The 22,230-nt window shown below is 39.5% G+C and overlaps 1 protein-coding gene across 3 annotated transcripts in view; it reads right to left on the reverse strand.

The window, feature by feature from the left end:
* The window catches only part of NOP58 (NOP58 ribonucleoprotein), a 31,517-nt gene extending 24,239 nt beyond the window's left edge, over nt 1-7,278 (reverse strand). For 2 of the 3 annotated variants that reach the window (XM_032404521.1, XM_032404522.1), the window contains exon 1: nt 6,973-7,232. Coding sequence is in view for 1 of the 3 variants with exons in the window: in XM_032404520.1 (XP_032260411.1) it covers nt 6,973-7,017 (45 nt within the window). In the remaining 2 variants the exon portion in view is untranslated. Of the gene's footprint in view, nt 1-6,972 lie in introns of all 3 variants that reach the window. The other variant, XM_032404520.1, reaches the window with a different exon arrangement.
* Between the last annotated feature and the right edge of the window lie 14,952 nt (nt 7,279-22,230).

Here is a 22,230-nt window from a genome sequence, read left to right on the forward strand (position 1 = left end):
CACTGAAGTAACAAACCAGTTTTCTTACCCACCATAAATTTTTGGTCAAATTAATAGCTCAAGTAGCCCATTTAATAACTGGATGGAATTCAGTTGAAGTCTTTGATGAAAACTTCCTATTTGAAGGAGCCACTAACCCACTAACCCCTTCACAAAGCATATCATATTCATAGAACATCAAAAGACTTTATTTGCCTACTTTCTAGAATAAAAAGTAAGTTTTATTTACTGCTACGATCATCCTAACAAAGTATTATGGATGGATTTCTCTAAAACTAAGATAGCATCAATTTTAGGATACCTCCTGTTATAAGAAAACTTAAAATGCAAAGAAAAAAAAGGGGCACTTTAAATCTATGAAAAAGTCATTAACATTTAGGTATATATATATTCTTTTTGACTGTCTTAACATTTTATTTATACATACCTTTAGGAATCATACTATACCACTTAGCATAACATGGACACAATCCTAGGTTTTAACAACCATTGTATGAAAATACCACCATTTTATGCCCTTACAGATGTTTAGGGTTTTTCTAAATTTTCCTTTTCTCCTTCCGAAAACAGTTTGTGTGTATACGTGTTGTATTTCTATAGCACATATTCTACTGGAAGTGGAGTTAATTGATCACATAGGAAATGTATTACTTCACATTTGACAGATGCTACCAAATTGCTTTCAAGAGAGTCTATTAGTTTCACTTAAATCAAGAGTGAATAAAACTTATTTCCCGGGCTCCTGGGTGGCTCAGTTGGTTAAGCATCTGCCTTTGGCTCAGGTCATGATCCCAGGGTCCTGGGATCGAATCCCACATCGGGCTCCCTGCTCACCAGGGGGCCTGCTTCTCCCTCTCCCTCTGCCTGCCACTCTGCCTACTTGTTCTATCTCTCTGTCAAATAAATAAATAATCTTTAAAAAAATTATTTCCCTATACTCTCATCAAAATCCAATGTAGTAAGTCAACTGCCCAAGTATAACATAGGGTAGAATCAATGCTAAAATGCATTTCCCCCATATTTAACATTCTTGAAATTGGGATGCCTTACAACTGATGGGAGATTCAAGTTTAAAGTACAAATAGATATCATGCATGTCTTCTTATGGGGGGAAAAAAACCCAGCCAATAAATTAAAAACTATACTGATAAACATTTCATCAAATCTGTATTATCACAGAATATTTACACAGTAAGTTTTATTGTCCAGTTATAGCCTAGTATATATTTTTGTGATAAAGCATGAATACGACACTGCAAGTTGCACTTAATTTCTGTCAGACGAGCGTGGCAGGATGATTTTAAAGATTTGTTGTGTTGTTTAAATTCAATCACACATAGCTAAATTGATATATTTACAGAATTCGAGAAGTTGGTCAAAATAAATCGAAGTGAAAAAACTTAGAAACCAGAGTAAGAGCAGTAAATGATCCAAAAGCATAGTGTTCATATTTAAAAATTACAAGCTGGGGTGCCTGGCTGGCTTAGCCAGCAGAGGATGGGACTCTTGAACTCAGGGCTGTAAATTCAAGCCCCACGTTGGGCACAGAGTTTGCTTAATAAATATCTTCACACACATACAAAAAATTACAAGCCACTAACAATTCTATTTTGCCTATCATGAGAACTTTAGAATCCAAAGACATTCCAGCAAATCTCATGAATGCACTGAAACACTGATTCAGTTATTTTCTGATAAAGGAAGTTCACAGAACAGTCCTGACTTTTGGAAAAATAGTTTATTCAGAGAATGCCACACTAACCATATCCAAAGTTCAGGAATTATTGAGAATATGTACCAAACAGGGGATATGACTCATGAGTAAAATTTACATTTTTTGTAGTTGAAAAGCAAGTATATTTGGAGATAACAGTTGGGTAACAATCGGCATATTCAAGAGATATTATCAGCATTCTTAAAGTAAGAAAGGAAATGTAATGGAAACATTCAAGACTACTCAAAGGTCTCCAAAGACTCTGTTATGGCAAATAAAACCTTGCCATTCTGTTCCCAATTGTGCTACAACATATTTAAGAGAAAATTACTAATAAAGACAGTCTGAACAAAACAAAATTAGAAATAACTGCTATATTTCCTGAAAAATATGCCTCAAATTTTAGTCATTCATTTTCACACAAAGAAATCTGAAAACATTTGTATACAAAGTCCATTTTAAGTCTATTTTGGATTAAGATGGAATTATTTCCACTTCCAAGTAGAAATGGTGTATAGTTATTGCCATTAAAATCTTTAGCATAGTCTTTATCTTGCCCATACTATAGAGAGCAAGATGCAGTCATTCCTGCCAAGCAGTAACTTATATCAAGCAGTGGCGCAAGCAACCAAGGCATTTCGGCTTAGACCAAATATTGCCGAACCAGCACTGGCTGAGACCCACTCAGAAACGATAACCAGGAGAAACAGAGGTTTGCCAATCAAGACTGAATAAATCCCTTTTGAAATGATTTGCAGCAAACAGTCAAGACCTTATTAATGCTGACTCTTTCACATCTGCCCACATCAGAAAGGTAGCTGCCACCGAAGGCCCTGCCCAACTGACCTCTGAACAAAATACAGATTGTCTGGGGTGCCTGGGTCGCTCAGTCGGTGGCTGCCCTTGGCTCATGATCCTGGAGTCCTGGGCTTCCGGCTCTCTGCTCAGCGGAGAGTCCGCTTCTCTGCCCCTCCCCTGGCTCATGTGCGTGCGTGCGCGCTCTCTCTCTCTCCTTGCATGCTCACTCTTTTTTCTCTCTCTCAAATAAATAAATAAAAATCTTAAAAAGAAAAGAGATCCTCCACTGCATGAACATAATAAGCAACTAGTGCTGTGAGCTGACCGGCACCAGACCCAGGCCTTATTTCAATTGTGCAATGGAAGACTGCATTAACTTCCTACCTCCAACTTCCCCTTGTTCTGTCTTGTTTGTTGTGTAACTTGTGCTTTGCTCTCTATGATGTGTAAGAAGCCAAGTTAAACAGGTAGTGAAATGTCATCAAGTTTGGAGTCCTGTGGTATAATTATATTAACTTTGCTTTGAAACTGAATAAAGCTAACATTGCAGGGGGGGATGACACAACTTGTGTGTGCGCCTTCATAGTATACGCACGACACATACTTATATTTACAGATAAAACTAAATATGCAGGATTTGCTTCAAAACAATGTGGGGAGAATGGGAGAGAGATGGCCCACAAAACGGGTCTGTTGAAACTGAGTGATGGTGTACATGGAGGTTCTTTATAATCTACTACTTGTCTCCTTGAAATTTTTCACAATAAAGAGTAAAACACAAACATAAATGCATCCCATAGCATGCCAGATATTCCTAGAGTATCCTCCTCTATTCCAGACAGGCAATAAATTTATAAAGAGGAAAGAGCACACTATATCAAAAGCGTCCCTAATTTTCACTTAATTGATTACTTTGAGATTTCCTGTTTTATTTAAACATTTAATGCTAACTTTTTTTAGTTTTACTTTACAAACAAAATGGGTAAGTACTATTTTATGAAACTTGTGTGAGTTGCTGTACAGGATAACTTGGAATAGTTTCAAATGTGGATTATTCAAAAAGGAACAAATTGATACATGCAACATGGATTAGCTTCAAATGCATGCTAAGTGAAAAAAGCCAGACACAAAAAACTATTACTCCATTTACATGAAATTTCTAGAAATGACAAAATTATACAGACAGTGGCTGCCTAGAGCTGGGTCCGACTGACTTGCAAATGGGCAGGAGGTAACTTTTTAAGAGGAAGTATTCTTTATTTTTTTTTTTAAGATTTTATTTATTTATCTGACAGAGAGAGACAAGCGAGAGAGGGAATACAAGCAGGGGGAGTGGGAGAGGAGAAGCAGGCTTCCCGCTGAGCCAGGAGCCCAATGTGGGGCTCCATCCCAGGACCCTGAGATCATGACCCAAGCCGAAGGCAGACGCTTAATGACTGAGCCACCCAGGCGCCCCAAGAGGAAGTATTTTAAAACTGGACTGCAACTTGCACAGCTGTATACATTTTACTAAAATGGATCAAACTGCACTTTTACAGTAGATGGGTTATACCCAATAAATGAAGCTAGAAAACCATATTGCTCAGTAATCATATTATACATGAACTCTGGTATACACATAAAATCTCTCCCTCCAGGCTTGAGGAAATGAAGAACACACAACACTATACCACAAAGCTGCACTACACAATGTGACTATTAATATTTAAGTGAATTTGGGGCGCCTGGGTGGCTCAGTCGTTGGGTGTCTGCTTTCGGCTCAGGTCATGATCTCAGGGTGCTGGGATCGAGCCCCACATCGGGCTCCCTGCTCGGCGGGGAGCCTGCGTCTCCCTCTCCCACTCCCCCTGCTTGTGTTCCCTCTCTCTCCGTATCTCTCTCTGTCAAATAAATAAGTAAAATCTTTAAAAAAATTTTTTTAAGTGAATTAAACTAAAAATTCATTTCCACAGCTTTACTAGCCAAATTTCAAGTGCTAAATAGCTATGTAGATAAAGTGCTAAACAGCTAAATAGATTGCTAGTGGCAATCGTACTGGGCAGCATAGCTACAAAAGGTCTGGGATGAGTAAAACTAAAAGATGCCTCATGATACAAGGGACCAAGTTAAGTTTTTACAATATTCTAAAAATGGTAATAGTTCGTTTATTTGCCTTCATATATAACCTTGTTAACACCCAGTAATTTTTTTTACAAAGTATTTAATTCTTTGCGAATCACTGTATATGTGCATATATGTACACTAGATCATGATATTAAAATGTATTCCTGGGCGCCTGGGTGGCTCAGTTGGTTAAGCGACTGCCTTCGGCTCAGGTCATGATCCCAGGGTCCTGGGATCGAGTCCCACATCGGGCTCCCTGCTCCGCGGGGAGCCTGCTTCTCCCTCTCCCACTCCCCCTGCTTGTGTTCCCTCTCTCGCTGTGTCTCTCTCTGTCAAATAAATAAATAAAATCTTTAAAAAAAAAAATAAAATAAAATAAAATAAAATGTATTCCTGACTATGACCTGATAAAAGTTTTAAAAATTTCTTAAAGCATCCCCACTAAAGTATGAATTTTATGCAACCAATGTAATTTTATACCCCAGCATTCTGATTATGGTAAAGGGAGCTAATAACTTTGTACTATAGATCTATTTTTTAATACATAATTTACACACCATAATATTCACCCTTCTAAAGTGTACAACTTACTTCTCAGTATATTTTCACAAAACTGTGCAACCACCAATTCCAGAACATTTTCTATGTCTACTTTATTAACAATTAATAACTGCTATTAATTGAAATATTTGGAACTGAATCATTTTATCAATGTATTCAAGGCTTTAGTTACTTCTCTATTACATTACTTAAACCATAAACCACAATTTATTAAATTTGAACAGTAATTTGCAAGGGGGTACCATTAAAAACTGCTACAGAATAGTCAAGACATTTTTATGGAGAATACTCTTCATTAAAAGAAATCAGTAATTCACCGAGACATAATTGAGTATTTTATGACCCAGGTCTAGAAACCAGAGAATTGCTAAGCCAATTCCTTCCTACCATCAGCAGCAACCAATGACTGTGCAGTTGCGCCTCCCTCTCTCAGTTCAGGACAATATACCTAAATCTACTTAGATGAGAAATTCATCCATACACACTAATTCAAAGTATGATAGACCATGTTCAAAGTATGATAGACCATGCTAAGAAAATTTGAGGGCATGTGCAGAATTCTACTTAAGAATTTAGAGAAGACTACAAAAAGCTGGGAAAAAGAGACACACTCCCAGGCTCTAAAGCCATTACAGACAACCCCAATGAGAAAAAATAAGCAAAGCTAGCTTTTGGCTTTTATTATTTTATCTCTTAAAAATAATAAGTAATGTAACAAGTGCAAATGGAACTATATTCTCAAATGTCTGAAAAAACAACTTAATAAAGTTAAAAGCTCCTCTAAATCAACATTTTGGAATGCCGATTCCAGATTTTCTGCACTCATACCACATACACAGTTTTTTTTATTCACAGAGCAATACTATACACATTTTATCCAGCATTTTTACCTTATCAGCATATATGTGAAAATTGTTTTTCGTTATACATTTGTAGAGCTCAGAGGAGTGCCTGGCACATGGATAGCACTCAGTTTACCTCATTCTTTGGAACATCTCAATAGCATCCTACTACACGAATGTAGGCTCCGTGCTGATAATCTTTAAATTTCAAACTTTCCCTATTAAGACAACCAAATCTCCAATTGATTACCATCGGCCCAGATTTCTCCCTTAGGTCTGAAACTTAAAATGACGATTGCATTTCCACGTCTAACAACCCAAGTTTCACAGCCCAAACTGGATCTTTTTAGTATCTTCCCCCCGAAAAGCCCCGAAACTCGTTTTTTCCCCCACCATCACGTATCAACTTATTCAACCTAAAACCCACATTCTCCATTCATCAGCCAATCCCACCAGTTCTACCTTCAAAATTTCTCCCGGTATTTGTTTCCCTCCATACCAATCTTAATCCAAGCAATTTCATCTTGTCTCGATTAATGCAAAAATATTCTTGGTTCCTTTCTTGCCTGCTGTAATCTATTCTCCACACAGGAAAGCAACTTCATGAAGACAACTTTAGGTCATTCCTCTGCTTAAAACCTACCCATCATTCCTCAAAAACACTCAGAATAAACCCCAAACTCCGTACCTTTACCTGTGAAATTCTAATAAGGCTCCTGCCCACCTCTCTCACGGGGCCAAATCCTCTAACACAGAACCAGGCGCCCCAAACGGCGCGGCCACGTGTTCACCGACACATGCGCCTCCCAGGCCCAAAGCCTTCCGCTAACTTTCAGAGCAGGACACAAACGGCTCCCACGCGATCCTGAGCGGTGTATTCCTCCCCTTCGTCCTCCCTGTCCTCTCCTGCACAACACCAGCCTTGCCTCTCCAGCGGTTCAACCTGCAACTTACCTTAAAGATGGCGTAGCCGACAGACGTTTCAAATAGCACCAACATGGTGAGGCCCGGTTAGGGCGCTGCGCGGCCCGCCGCGAGCTCGTATACCAGTGAAAAGAGACCAAACTTTCGGCCCCCCAAAGGCCTGCGAGGCCGCAGCAAGCCGAGCACAAACGCGAACGCCTTCTCGCAAAGAATCAGACCACGTTGCCTAAACGTTCCAAACCGGACTATGGGTACAACGCCGGAACCCGCTTCTCCTTCTCCAAGGCTTCTGGGATATGACATCACTTCCGACAGATAGAGTACCGTCGCTTCCGGTATGTTCCCGCCAACGGGGTGGGAGGGGGGAAGAGGGGAAAAAAAAAAGAGAGAAAGAAAGAAAATGTCGCGAGATTTCTTAGGGACTAAAGCGAGCTTTTAAGCGGTACGGAAACCTAAAAGGGAAGAACTTTGCTTTTTATTATTTTTAAAATTACTATATGTGATATATTTTACCTTGAGAGAAATGCAGAGCTGTTTCGTCCGTTTGCCCCAAGCATCTGGAATTTGGGAAATGCTAGCCGCTTAATTTTACTCCCTGGATAGCGCTGGCTTGAAGTCAAGTTCTCGGGATGACACCATGACTGTGCCTGTGTATGCGAGCACTCCTGGCCGTTCTCTTCTCTCTGGCCAAACTGATTATTAGCACAGATGTCTTTCATGTATATGTAGGCCTCTCCCATTTTTGCTGCAATGATTGTAGGGTAGGCATTTGGACTTTACGTCCTTGTCTTAGCGGAATTTGCTTTTCTGGTACCTTTCAGTTTGAATGACTGATTTAAATACCTCAATTATTCCACAAGTCTGGCTTTCAATAGGAGTGAAGTTTCCTTCCTCACTTTCCAGGCCTTATATGCGGATCGCTTGTAAACATTAAGTTGCAACCTGCTGAAAGTTTTGAAACACTAAGTAACTTGATTTTTTTTTTTTCAAGCAGCTCTGCAACCTAGCATCAAGAGGAATGCAAATCCTGGACTGAATAACAGAAAAGATGAAAGTGGGGAAAAATCAAGGGATGGGGGAATCTAGGTTACAGACAAGAGTATGGTCGATTATACCCATAGGATTCAGTGTGGTCAGGGAGGCAAGAGAAACCAAAATGGCTTGACTGGGAAAGGAAGGGTAGGCAGATGAAATGCAAGCACAGCGTCTGTTTGTGGTATTATATCATTTCACAATATATATCATTTTCTGTCTAGTTTTCTTTCTTTTTTTAAAGATTTTATTTTTTTAAGTAATCTCTACACCCAACATGGGGCTCAAACTTACAACCCCAGAATCAAAAGACACATGCTCAACCAACTGAGCCACCCAGGTACCCCTCTTTAAAAAAAAATTCTTAACCATTTAATGAATGAATGTTTGCAGGAAGTAAAATTCTTTTTCTTGCATCTAAAGCTTGCATCCTTTACTCAAAGAGAAACAAAACCACTTATTCAATGAGAACCCTCTTTACTGTGGCTTATCGGAGAAGAAGAAGAAATTGCACATTGCCATGTATGTAATCAGCTCAGTGATGCATTCGTCCGGGGTTCAGAGCTGACTCTGGATTTGGATTTGGATCTTGGCCAAATACAGTAATCGTCTGAAAATTCCCTGTTGCAAGAGAAAAATAAGAGATTCAATACTTGATTAAACAAAGTACTAGGACAAGGGGAGATATCACAAAGAAGTATGAGGAGGAGAATATGGGAGAGTACAGATAACCCAGAAGAAGGACTTATAACTTTAGTATGGCTTAACATGGTGAAAGGACAAAGATAAGAAACATGATTCTTTTGTTCTCTCCTCACCCTCCAGCCGCATCCCTGACCTAGCTAGAATATAAGCTCCATGAAAGTTCATTGCTGGATGCCCAGTACTAAGCTAGTATCTGGCACATGGTAAGGACTCCATAAATACAAGTAGTGATGAGTAAATGAAAGACTGGAATGAATAATGGGATTAAATTTCAAGGTGCTAATACAGGCTCCGTGTACTTTTTGGGACCAACTGATATTGGCAAAAGATATCCTTTTGTTCAGAGACCTCTCATGTGCCTTGTAATAAATACAAGGAGATGTTTGGATCTTTCATGTCATTCAAGTAGTAAACATCTTTTATGTAGTTAACAAATGTGAGTGTTTACTCTCTGTCAGACATTCTTACAGGCACTAAGGACATACCAGTGAACAAAACATGGAAAACCTTCCATACTTCATGGAACTTCTAGTAAGGGGAAACAAAATAGATAAATATCTGGTACATTAGAGAGTACTAGATGCTACAGAGAAAAAGAAAGCAGGATAGGGGAATAAGATATTCCTGGATGGCCAGGAAAGGCCTCATTGAGGTGACATTTGAATAAATGACTTTAGGGAGCCAGTTCTCATGATATCTGGAGGAAAAGTATTTCAGGCAAAGAGAACAGTTTATTCAAAGATACCAAAGCCGGAGTGTGCCTGGTATGTTCTCAGAACAGTATGACCAATATGACCAGTATGGCAGTATTGGAGTGACTAATAAATGACCCCATTTAAAATCAATGAATTAACATTTTCACCGACATAACAGTATTTGTCTGTTTTCAGTGCTCGTCATACGATGTAATTCTCACAACAAACTTAGGCAATAGGTACTCAACTCTTATTATTACCCTCATTTGCCTTTTCAAAGAAGTTAAGAACCCAAGATCACACAACCTCCTTCACGGTTTCCTTTAAGAATCTGCAGAGGTTGGGCCATAGAGATTGTTTCTGTCACAGAATTGTTGAGCTGCTGCCTGTCGCTCTGTGTTCCCTTGCCCTGGTGTCTGCTAGTACCGCTGTCTTTCTGTTGTTGACGGCTGCCACATCACTGAACACAGGTGCTGCCCACACCATGGCGCATTTTCTGTACGCCGCCACCTTCAAGGGTTCTTGTTCCTCTCCAGGAAACAGGGAAGCAGCTTTTGTGCTTCTTAACCTGTTCTTTTGTGAGACATATTTTTCTTTGTGCCAAAGTCCTCTCCTTCCAGAGACCATGGGTACTTGGAGAAAGGAGAGGCAGTTAGGACATGGGTTGGAAACAGGCTCAAATCTCAGACCATCTGTTCTAACAGCCACGCTTTCCTGCTCAGTCTGGCTCATGCAACTAGATGCAGGATGACTTCCTTTCACGATCCTATTGTGGCTCTCTCCAGTCTGGCATTTTCTGAGGACTTCCTGCCATCAGATCAGCACCTCAGAAGGAAAATCTTTTCTGTTTTTAAAAAGAATTTATTTTTAAGTAATCTCTGCACTGAAAGTGGGGCTCAAACTCACAACCCTGAGATCTGGAGTCACAAGCTCTACGTACTGAGCCAGTCAGGTGCCCCCTGAATGAAAATCTTAATGTCTTTCCCTTATTTGCCCTATGTACTGCAGATCCTATGTAAGAGCATATGTTTCAATTGAATTCCTGACTATTTTACTTAAAGAGTTTCCTGAACATCAAAAAAAAAAAAAAAAAAAAAAAAAGAAAGAAAGAAAGAAAGAAAAAAGTTTCCTGAACATTGAGACATTAACAGTTTGGATAACCTCCAGGGAGGGTAGCCTACCTAGAGAACACAAAGGTGATCTGTGTTCTGGGAAGCTGTGTCACTTAACTCTGTGAACAACCCCAAAAAGTTTCATCTCTGACCAGTTAATTACAGTTACGCTCTTTCATCATTTTCTTGTGAGCTTGGGCAAAATGAGCAATTCCCTCTAAACTAATCAACTCTGGATTCATGATCAAAATTGAGTTCCTTACTTGTAAAGCTAAAGTCCAGACCCTGAACGACATCAAGGTATGGGCCTGAACAGACTATTAGCTGGCCTTTATCTTTGACATTTAGCACCTCAGCTCTAACATCAACATTCCTTGCCTGCAATGAGCTTAATGTAGCTTTTTCAAATATAAGACCTTTGCATGTTTAAAAATTATAAAATATTGGGGCGCCTGGGTGGCTCAGTCGTTAAGTGTCTGCCTTCAGCTCAGGTCATGATCCCAGGTCGGGATCGAGCCCCGCATCGGGCTCCCTGCTCGGCAGGAAGCCTGCTTCTCCCTCTCCCACTCTCCCCTGCTTGTGTTCCCTCTCTCGCTGTGTCTCTCTCTGTCAAATAAATAAATAAAATCTTTTTTTTTTTAAGATTTTATTTATTTATTTAATTGACAGAGAGAGAGAGAGAGAGAGACAGCGTGAGGGGGAACACAAGTACGGGGAGTGGGAGAGGGAGAAGCAGGCTTCCAGCTGAGCAGGGAGCCCGATGCGGGGCTCGATCCCAGGACCCCAGGATCATGACCTGAGCCGAAGGCAGTCGCTTAACCAACTGAGCCACCCAGGCGCCCCAATAAATAAAATCTTTTAAAAAATTATAAAATATTAAAAGATAGCTCATTCATGGGGTGCCTGGCTGGCTCAGTTGGTTAAGCATCTGCCTTCAAGCCCCGAGTTGGGCTCCCTGCTCAGGGGCAGAGTCTGCTTCTCCCTCTCCCTCTCCCTCTGCCCCTCCCCCTGCTCATGCTCTGTCTCTCTCTCTCAAATAAATAAAATTTTTTTAAAAAGATAGCTCATTCATTTATATGCCTACTACATACTAGACCCTATACTTTGTTCTGGTCAAAGACATGCAATACATAATCCCTGCCCTCAAGCTGCTACTGATTTTTGGGGAAAGCAGACTAGTACACACAATTGCAATACAGCAAAAGTAAGCCGGAGTCCAAATCTCAGCTTCACCTGTTACTACTTAATAGATCTTTAGGTCCCTTGGTGAATGATTTAACTTATTGGCACTTTCCTTGTGTGTAAAACAGGAGTAACATCTACCTCACAGAGTTATTGTGACTATTAAGCAAGATACTATCTTTGTTGACATTACTTAAGTACTTAGTAAATGGAAACAATTACCATGTAATTAAATTAAATTAAGACTGTAATTCAAATAGACCAGAGGAGGGAGATATCAAGAAGGAAACTAAAGAAATGTGGAATAAAATTGATACGGCTTGTTTCCATTAAGGGTAGACATGCATATCCCATCCTGCAGATAGGAAACGAATATACATACATGCCACTTTGCCCTCCAAGGAAACAAAAACAAAACACAACAAAACCAGGTTTTAGTTCTAGATCCCTGAACTAAATGAAATCTTGCAATTTCATGTAAATTACGCTCTCAAACAAAAACAACTCTATCCCTGCCTTTTTGCTATGCTAATACCTGCAGACAGGGGAAAAGCTTGAAAGATATTCATGTGAGAAAACTGCTGTTTTTCCTTTATTAAAAAACCCTGGTAACCAAATTAAATGAGCATTTTCCTTTTAATACATGTTTTGTTCATTTGTTCCGGTTTGTGATGAGCAAGTGTTTTAAATACTGCCCCCTTTAATAACTTTCTTGGCAAGTAAATTTTTTAAAAATTTTATTTATTTGTCAGACAGAGAGAGAGAGCAAGCAAGCACAAGCAGAGGTAGCAGCAGGCAGAGGGAGAAGCAGGCTTCCCGCTGAGCAAGGATCCCAATGTGGGGCTCGATCCCAGGACCCTGGGATCATGACCTGAGCCAAAGGCAGACGCTTAACCGACTGAGCCACCCAGGCGTCCCTAAGTAAATTTTTTTCTAAATGACTTTCTCTTTTAGACTTCCTCTGGCCGTTCTAGTAGCAATTCCACTGAGAAGTCGAAGTAGATTTTACCTATTAGATCTCAGTTGACTGCTTTGCCAGAGAAGGGTACCATATGGGCTATTTTTACCTTGATGTAATCTTCTCAGCTCCTGAGTTTATTTCCTGTGGCAATAGCACATTAGTCCGTCTTTTTCTGTTTCTGATTCTGTTTCTAGTTAATGACCAGGTCTGGATGTAGTTCTCGTTTTGATTTGTGTACAATTGCTGGTGGCAGAAACATGGAATCTGGCACTTATTTATTTGTTTGTTTGTTTGTTTATGATATAACCATTTGTTCTAGGCCAGATGGCAGACAGACACAGGGAGTCTGGTCATGGTTGGATAGCAGAAGTCAGAGTGTCTGTCTTTTTTTTTTTTTTTTTTAATTTTTATTATTGAAGTATAGTTAACATTCATGAGTAGCTGTCTTTTTATGTATGTTTTTTTTGGTTATTTGTTGGTTTGTCTTTCTGTTTGTCTGTTATGTCTGTGAGTCATTATGAGCTTAAAAATATTTTGTGTTTGTGAATAGAAAACAACTCTTTGAGATCTGGAACAGCCATAATCAGCTGGTGAGTTTTATGCTCTGTGTTTCCTTTCAGCCCTTGAATTGGAAAACTGTGGCTACTAGTTTTCTGTTTGTGTATAAATGAATAAAACCTTTTCCTTCACTGCAAGAGAAAGGTAGGGAGCCTTTGTAATGGTTCATTTATATTTCTGTATCTGTGACTACCCACCTCTCTCTGAAAACTATTGAAGATTAACTGATCATAAAAATCTGTCATTTGTATGCAATCAGAAGGATTACCATCAAAGGGAAGAAAATGAATACAGTGAAAGAAAAAACTGAAATTCTTTTCAAAGATCTATGGGAAGTAATTTGACTTTGCTCAAAGAGAGGTCTGGCCTTTGCTCTTGGCTTCTGGGAGATAATATCTGTCATACCTCATAGGAGTGTCTTTGTTTAGGGTGGGGGTTGGCCATGTGACCAACCATGTGACTAACCTGGAGACTAAGTTCAACCCAATGAGCAATCAATCAATCGATCATGCCTATGTAATGAAGCCTTAATAAAAACTCTGGACCTGGAGGCTCAAGTGAGCTTCTCTAGTTGGTGGTACTCCATGAACATTGTCAAACATAAATGCTGGGACAGTAACAACATCTTAACTCCATGGGAGAGGACGTTGGAAATTTTGTGTTTAGAGCTCTCCTAGATTTTGCCTTATGTGCTTCTTTCATTGGCTGATTTTGATATTTATCATTTCCTCGTAATAAATAGTAAACATGAGGAGCCCCTGGCTCACTCAGTCAGTGGAATGTGCAACTCTTGATCTCAGGGTTGTGAATTTGGGTGACTTTGGGTGTGGAGATTAATTAAAAGTAAAAAACTCTTAAAAATTGTAACCATGAGGCGCCTGGGTGGCTCAGTCGTTTAAGCGTCTGCCTTCAGCTCAGGTCATGATCCCGGGGTTCTGGAATCAAGCTCCACGTCAGGCTCCTGGCTCGGCGGGGAGTCTGCTTCTCCCTCTGCCCTTCCCCCCTGCTCATGATCTCTCTCACTCTCTCTCTCTCACTCACTCAAATAAATATGCAAAGTCCCTTTTGCCATGTATGGTAACATATTCACAGGTTCTAGAGACTAGAAATTGACATTTTTGGGGGGGGTTATTCTGCCTACCACAGAGAAGCACCATAACTCTCAAAAAATTAATTATTCTTTTAAAAGAGAAGAGTGATTTTATTTCTAGGTACGTGGAAATAATATGGTAATTTAAGAAAACATCCATTTTTAAGGAATGCATTCTGAACTATGTATGGATGAAATGACATGTCTGGGGTTTGCCCTAAGAGAATTCCGGAGAGAGAGAGAAGATGAGAGAGAGAGGAAGGAAGTGTGCAAAATCTTGATGCTTTTTGAATATGGATGATGTATAATTGGGGATGAGAAAAGGTGGCTGAAGGAGATATCATTTGAGTCCTGCTAAACAGATGGGAGTGATCCAAGTAAACGGAACTAGGTAGGGGATAGGATTATCTTCTAGTTAGAGACATCAGTATTCCTCACATTTAAATTTTTTTTAAAGATTTTATTTGGGGCGCCTGGGTGGCTCAGTCGTTGAGCGTCTGCCTTCAGCTCAGGTCATGATCCCAGGGTCCTGGGATGGAACCCCGCATCGGGCTCCCTGCTCTGCAGGAAGCCCGCTTCTCCCTCTCCTGCTCCCCCTGCTTGTGTTCCTTCTCGCTGTGTCTCTGTCAAATAAATAAATAAAATAAAATCTTTAAAAAAAATTTTTTTTAAAGTAATCTCTACACCCAATGTGGAGCTCAAGCTCACGGCCCCAAGATCATGGGTTGTATGCTCTACCAACTGAGCCAGCTGGGCGCTCCAGTGTTCCTCACCTTTTAAAATGTTTTACATTTTATGATGCTTTGACATCTTGGGATCTTAAGGACCCCAAGTCTCTCCCTCTCCCTCTGCCCTCCCCTCCATGAGGAACTGCCCGTTCCAGAGTTAGCAAATTCCTAGAGATCAGAAAGGACGTACCTGGGAACAGGCCTTTGATATGCAAACCAACGAATCCTGAGTCCACACCTCCTTTTGTCAGGTTCCTGCAGTTGAGGACACTAACCTTCTGCCCTAAATCACTACAGGGCCAGGTACTGGGCACCTGGGGACCACACCTATTGCCAAGAGCCCACAGAAATCAAACTATCCAATCCTAAACCTGCTCAGCTTGCTTACCCTGCCTTACCCATTCCTTCCTGAGAAAACCAAAATGAAAGCTTTGCCTACCCTCCTCCCAAGCCCCTCCTTCGGCCTCATGGTGGTTGCCCTGTGGTCTTATGTGATGTGCTGTGCCTCCTGCTTCTAGGGATCCATGAGTATAAAAACTTCTTCCTTTATGACAGTTTCTGTGTCTCCATGTCTTACTGTGCCTGATGAAAACAAATCCCAAGTACAATTTAAAACAGTCATGCCCTTCCTAAAATAAAACCATATGATGAGTTAGAAGAATACTACAGAATGTAAGCTCAGTAAGAGTAGAGGCTTTATGTGTTTTGTTCATTGCTTAAAGTGGGATGCAACTGTAAAAACAAACAAACCAACAAATCTACATGGCATTTGCATAGCAAGTGGGTGGTGGGCTGCAATGAATCTAAAATCTGTCCATGGAAAGAAGGTTAGTCATGAGATACAGTGGCAAAACATTTGGCAAAATTGTTGCCTGAGATTACTTGAGCAGCAGACTGTGTGTCTACTGAGTCCTGGGAGAATAGAAAATAGAAACTTAATAGAGGTTATTTTTAACAGTGTGTGCAAGATATTAAAAGAAAGAGATGAGATCAGGAAAGAATTCCCTCACGGGTTTGTAAAAAGAAATAGAAGGGAATAGCATTTAAAACTTGGAACCTTGCAGGTAAAAATTCTGACTGCTTCTACACCTCAATAATAAGAAATCAGTTAAGAAAGGCTTTGAGCTGGGGCATCTGGGTGGCTCAGTCAGTTAAGCGTTTGACTCTTGATTTCAGCTCAGGTCATAATCTCAGGGTCATGAGATTGAGCCCTATGTCCGGCTCTATGCTGGGCGTGGGCATGGGGCCTGCTTAAGATTCTCTCCCTCTCCCTCTGCCCTCCCCTCCATGAATGCTCTCCCTCTTAAAAATAAAAAATCTATATTAAAAAAAAAAAAGAAAGGCTTTGAGCCGTTCCTCTTCCTCTTTCCCTTTTATTTTCTCTTCTTTTTCTCCCTTTCCCTTCCAAAACCATTCCATCCAAAGTCATTAGATGAAGCTGAGAAGTAAGTGTCAATACGGTATCACCTGGACAGAGGGTCAGAGTCGGCCTGGGGTAAGAAGGGTGTCCTGTGGAGGGGAGGCCTAGCAACGGGTATCAGAACTTGGGGAGGGGAAGGAAGACACTCATGCCGATGGTTGCCCAGTGCAGGATATTGGCGTTTGAGTGGAGTGAGGGCATCCCTGTGGGGTAGCAGGCTGTTGTGACGTATCAGAGCCTTCAGAGGTGTTGACCCACCCCCAGAGAGAGAGACCTTTACCATATTTACCCAATGGGATTGCAGAATTGCTGTGACCTAGTGAGTACTGTGTGTTCAATTCTTCCTTCTTCTGAATGAGAATGTTTTTCAGTTTTCCTGTCTTTATTGCATTACCAATGAGTATGGGTGTGTCTGGGCAGATTATTTGTCTTTTTAGTTCATAGGTCACCAGACTATAAAGAGCCATATCCGAGCCTGTTGGAGAAAACTGGACATTACCTGGAGAGCTTGGACTTTGAGCTGAATGTATTTACTGGGTGGAACTTTGGGCTGTCCTCTTTGCGGATGGGGAGAGTATTATCTATACAAAGGAAAAATAGTAAGCAGGATATTTGGTGACAAAAAGAGCTGACTCTGCCACAGGTTCGCTAAATGGTCACCAATCTCTTTTCCTTTCATTGAGTCACAAGAAAATGACATATCCCAGGCTTATTTGCTTGGGGCTATGTGTCTGGATTCTTGCCAATGGGATATGGGTGAAGTCAAGTTCCACTTCTAGCCTGCCTTATTATATCCCTTGACCTCTTGAATGCAGAGAGGATCCAATCCAGAACTCTAAGAAGACCCTGGAACAAGGACTGGTAAACTATCATCCATGGGTGAAATCCAGGCCACCACATTTTTTTGTAAATAAAGTTTTGTTGGAACATAGCCATGCCCATTTATTTGTTTATTATCTATGGCTGCTTTCATGCCACAATGACAGAATGGTGACAGTTTGTCCCACAAAACCCAAAATATTTACTACTTATCTTTTTATAGAAAATGTTTGCATATACCTGCCTGAGAAGATGGTGCCATCATAAGTTGATAGGAGACAGAATCCTTGAATCAAAATATGAAAGGCTGCCTGCTAAACACCCAATTTGGGCTGTGATGTGAATTAAAAATAAAGCCTAATTTTGTTAAGACATTGAAATCTTTGAGTTATTTGTTAGTAGCTAGTTACCTTATTACTAAAATACATTTTTCCCCGTACCTAGATCAGTGTCTGGCTCATGGCAGGAACCAAATAATTATTTGTCTACAAAAGTAGTATATTCATGGTATAACAAACAATCTAAATGTTAGCCCTCCCCCTCAATAACTTAGAATTTGGAAGTCCCTGTAATCCCTTCTCAAGAAATAACCATTGTTGAGGCACCTGGGTGGCTCAGTCAGTTGGTTAAGTGTCCAACTCTTGATTTCAGCTCAGGTCATGATTTCAGGGTTTTGAGATCGAGACCCATGTCGGACTCCGCTTAAGAGCATGGAGACTGCTTAAGATTCTCTCCCTCTGTTCCTCTCCACCTTCCTCTCTCCCTCTCCCCTCTCCTTCTCTCTAAAAAAAAAAGAAAGAAAGAATCATTGTTAAGAGTTTGATGTATAAGATTGTAAACTCTGTGTGTGTGTGTGTATATATATATATAGAGAGAGAGAGAGAGAGAGAGCATATATGGGGCACCTGGGTGGCTCAATCGGTTGAGTGCCTGCGTTTGGCTCAGGTCATGATCTCAGGGTCCTGGATCGAGCCCCACACCGGGCTCCTTGCTCAGCGGGAAGTCTGCTTCTCCCTCTCCCACCACTTGTGCTCTCTCTCTCTAATAAATAAATAAATAAAATCTTTTTAAAAAAACAAAAACCAAAAAACCCCATATATTTATATATTACATTTATATTTATGTATTTATATTATATTATGTATTATATAAACATAAATTATATGTTTACGGGGAGGTGATGGGAGGGTTGGGGTAATTGGGGAGGGTATGTGTTGTAATGAGCACTGGGTGTTATATAAGACTGATGAATCACAGACCTGTGCCCCTGAAACAAGTAATGCATTATATGTTAATTAATTGAATTTAAATTAAAAAAAATTTTTATAAAGAAAGGAGCAGGAACTGGGGACTTTCCATGAAACCATCAGATAAAAGTGGTCACATAGCTTATAATTCCATTCATATAACATTCTTGAAATGACAAAAATATAGGGATGGAAAACAAATTAGTGGTTCTCAGGGGTTAGAGATGGGGTGGGGGGATGACAACTACTATAAAGAAATAGCATAAAGGAGATCTTTGTGGTGATGGAATAGTCTGTGTCTTCATCAGGATGGTTTTTACATGAATTTATATATGTGATAAAATGGCATTGCACCATTTACATGTACTGTAACAACGTTAAACTCCTGATTTGATATTTTACTGTAGTTACATAAGATGCAGCCATTGGGGAAAGGGGATAAAGAGTACATGGAACCTCTCTATACTATCTTTCCAACTTCCTGTGAATTTATAATTATTTCAAATTAAAAGCTAAAAAAAAACAAAACAAAAAAATGAGTTTGATGTATAAGATTGTAAACTCTGTATGTATATGCTTTTATATATATAAAATAAACATTTATATATTATATTTATAGATTTATATTATATATGATATAAGCATAAATTATATTATAATATAAATATAATTTATATGAATATATGTATATTATATAAATATAATTATTTATATTATATATCAGATGACTTGGCATAGTGGGTTAAGATAATGGGCTCTAGAGCCAAACTGCCTGGGTTCAGATTCCAGCTTTTTGTCTATGAGATCTTAGATAAGTTACTTAAACCATACCCCATTTTGCTTATCTGCAAACAGTGTTATTATAGACTTATTTCATAGGGTCATTGTGAATATTAAATAATTTATGTATTCTACTTAAGGAAGTGTCTTACAAATGGTGTTTGCTGTTATTAGTAATAGTAATAGTACTACTTTAGTAGCAGTTTTCTTCTCCCACAGAAATATAAATCATAGGGCGCCTGGGTGGCTCAGTTGGTTAAGCGACTGCCTTCGGCTCAGGTCATGATCCTGGAGTCCCGGGATCGAGTCCCGCATCGGGCTCCCTGCTCGGCAGGGAGTCTGCTCCTCCCTCTGACCCTCCCCCCTCTCATGCTCTCTCTCTCTATCTCATTCTCTCTCTCAAATAAATAAATAAAATATTAAAAAAAAAAAAAAAAAAGAAATATAAATCATATAATTCCTCCTGCCCCCACTAAATATAGCTCATTTTTAATTGGATTATTAAGAAATGGGCAGATTTATCTGATATCAGATATGTCATTTGCAAATAACTTCTCCCATTCAGTAGGTTGCCTTTTAGTTTTGTTGATTGTTTCCTTTGCTGTGCAGAAAAATTTTTTTTTTTTAATTTCTACACCCAATGTGGGGCTCAAATTTACAACCCCAAGATTAAGACTCACATATTCTACTGATTGAGCCAGCCAGGTGCCCCAAGAAGCTTTTAAAAAAGATTTATTTATTTATTTTAGAGGGGGGTGCAGAGGGAGAGGAAGAGAGAGAATCTCAAGCAGACTCCCTGCTGAGCGCAGAGCCTGACATGGGGCTTGATCTCATGACCCTGAGATCATGATCCTGAGCCGCAATCAAGAGTCAGATGCTTAACTGACTGAGCCACCCAGGTGGCCCCCCAAGAAGCTTTTTATATTGATGTAGTCCCAAGTTTCTTTTTGCTTTTATTTCCCTTGCCTCGGGAGACATATCTAGAAAAATGTTGCTATGGCCAATGCCAGAGAAATTACTGCCTGTGTTGTCTTCCAGGTTTTTTTTTTTTTTAAGATTTATTTATTTATTTGAGAAAGAGAGAGAGTCGGGGGGGAGGGGCAGAGGGAGAGGGAGAGAATCTCAAGCCGACTCCTTGCTAAACGCAGAGCCTGACATGTGGCTCAATCTCAAGACCCTGAGGTCATGACCTGAACCGAAATCAAGAGTTGGACACTTAAGTGACTGAGCTACCCAGATGCCCCTCTCTTCTAGGATTTTTATGGTTTCAGGTCACCATTTAGGTCTTTAATCCATTTTGAATTTATTTTTGTGTTACAGTGTAAGAAAGTGGTCCAGTTTCATTCTTTTGCATGTAGCTGTCTAATTTTCCCAACACCATTTCTTGAAGAGACTGTTTTTTTCCCATTGTATATTCTTTCTCCTCCTTTGTCAAAGATCAATAGACCATATAATTGTGGGTTTATTTACAGGTTTTCTGTTCTTTTCCATTGATTTATGTATCTATTTTTTGCACAGTACCATACTGTTTTGATTACTACAGTTTTGTAATATAACTTGAAGTATGGAACTGGGATACCTCCAGTTTTGTTTTTCAAGATTGCTTTGGCTATTCATGGTCCTTTGTCCATACAAATTTTAGGATTGTTTGCTCTATTTCTGTGAAAAACGCTGTTGGTAGATTCATCTCATTTTAAAAATTGAAGGCATAGGATTCTATTCTAGGTATATAGCATAATTTATGTAACTGATTCCCTACTGATAGACATAGAATTATATACAATTTTTCAGCTAGTATTACAATGCTGTAGAGAACATCCTTGAATTGTTACTCTGTAAACAGTTGTGTCAGTATTACTCAAGGGTAAATTCCTAGAATAGGAATGTCATGTTAAGCGGCACCTGGATGGCTCAGTCGGCTAAGGTTAAGTGTCTGCCTTTGGCTCAGGTCATGATCCCAGGGTCCTGGGATTGAGTCCTGCATCGGGCTCCTTGCTCAGGGGGAGGCCTGCTTCTCCGTCTCCCTCTGCCTGACATTCCCCCTGCTTGTGCTCTATCTCTGACAAATAAATAAATAAAAGCTTAAAAAAAAGGAATATCATGTCAAATTTATGTATGTATAAAATTTTGATATTTTCAATTTGTCCTCCGATAAAACTGTATCATTTACACTCTCTCCATCCATGAATGAGAGTATTCATCTTCCAACCCATGACAATAGTAAGCATTATCTATCTTTTACTCTTTGCAAAACAGGTAGGTAAAAGATTGTATCTCATTTTTTTTAAGATTTTTATTTTTAAGTAATCTCCACCTAACATGGGACTTGAACTCACAACCCCAAGATCAAGAGTCGCATGCTCCACTGACTGAACCATCCAGGTGCCCCGTATCTCATTTTAATGTGCATTTCTTTTATTATGGGAGATGCTGTCCTTCTTTTCATAGGGATGGGATTAGGATAAAAAGAATAAGCTATCTTTTCATCATACTTGGTTAGACTTACTGAGAACAAAGAAAGCCCAACAACTTCTTCATTTTTTTGAGCAAGTGAACCAATAAAGACACAACTGTTACTTAGGAAACCCTGTATCATAGCAAAAGCTAACATTCATTTTACTACTGTGTTTTTTAAATGATAGTTTTGCTTTATCCCAAGATGTCTCCTTTTTGAATTAAATAATAATGAAAATATTAATACAATATGTCAAATTTTGTGGGATAAGGCTGAAGCTGTGTTTAAGAGTGAAATATTTACCTTTATTTTTTTGCTCCTCCCCAAAATATTTACTTCTAAAAATATATATATTTAGGGGTGCCTGGGTGACTCAGTCAGTTAAGCATCTGATTCTTGATTTCAGGGTCATGAGTTGGGCCCCGTGTTGGGCTCTGGGTGTGGAGCCTACTTAAAAAAAAATACAAAATAAAAATACATATATTTATTAAAAAAGAAAAAAGG

The sequence above is a fragment of the Phoca vitulina genome, unplaced genomic scaffold, assembly GCF_004348235.1.
Source record: "Phoca vitulina isolate PV1807 unplaced genomic scaffold, GSC_HSeal_1.0 scaffold1, whole genome shotgun sequence".
Classification (NCBI taxonomy): Eukaryota; Metazoa; Chordata; class Mammalia; order Carnivora; family Phocidae; genus Phoca; species Phoca vitulina.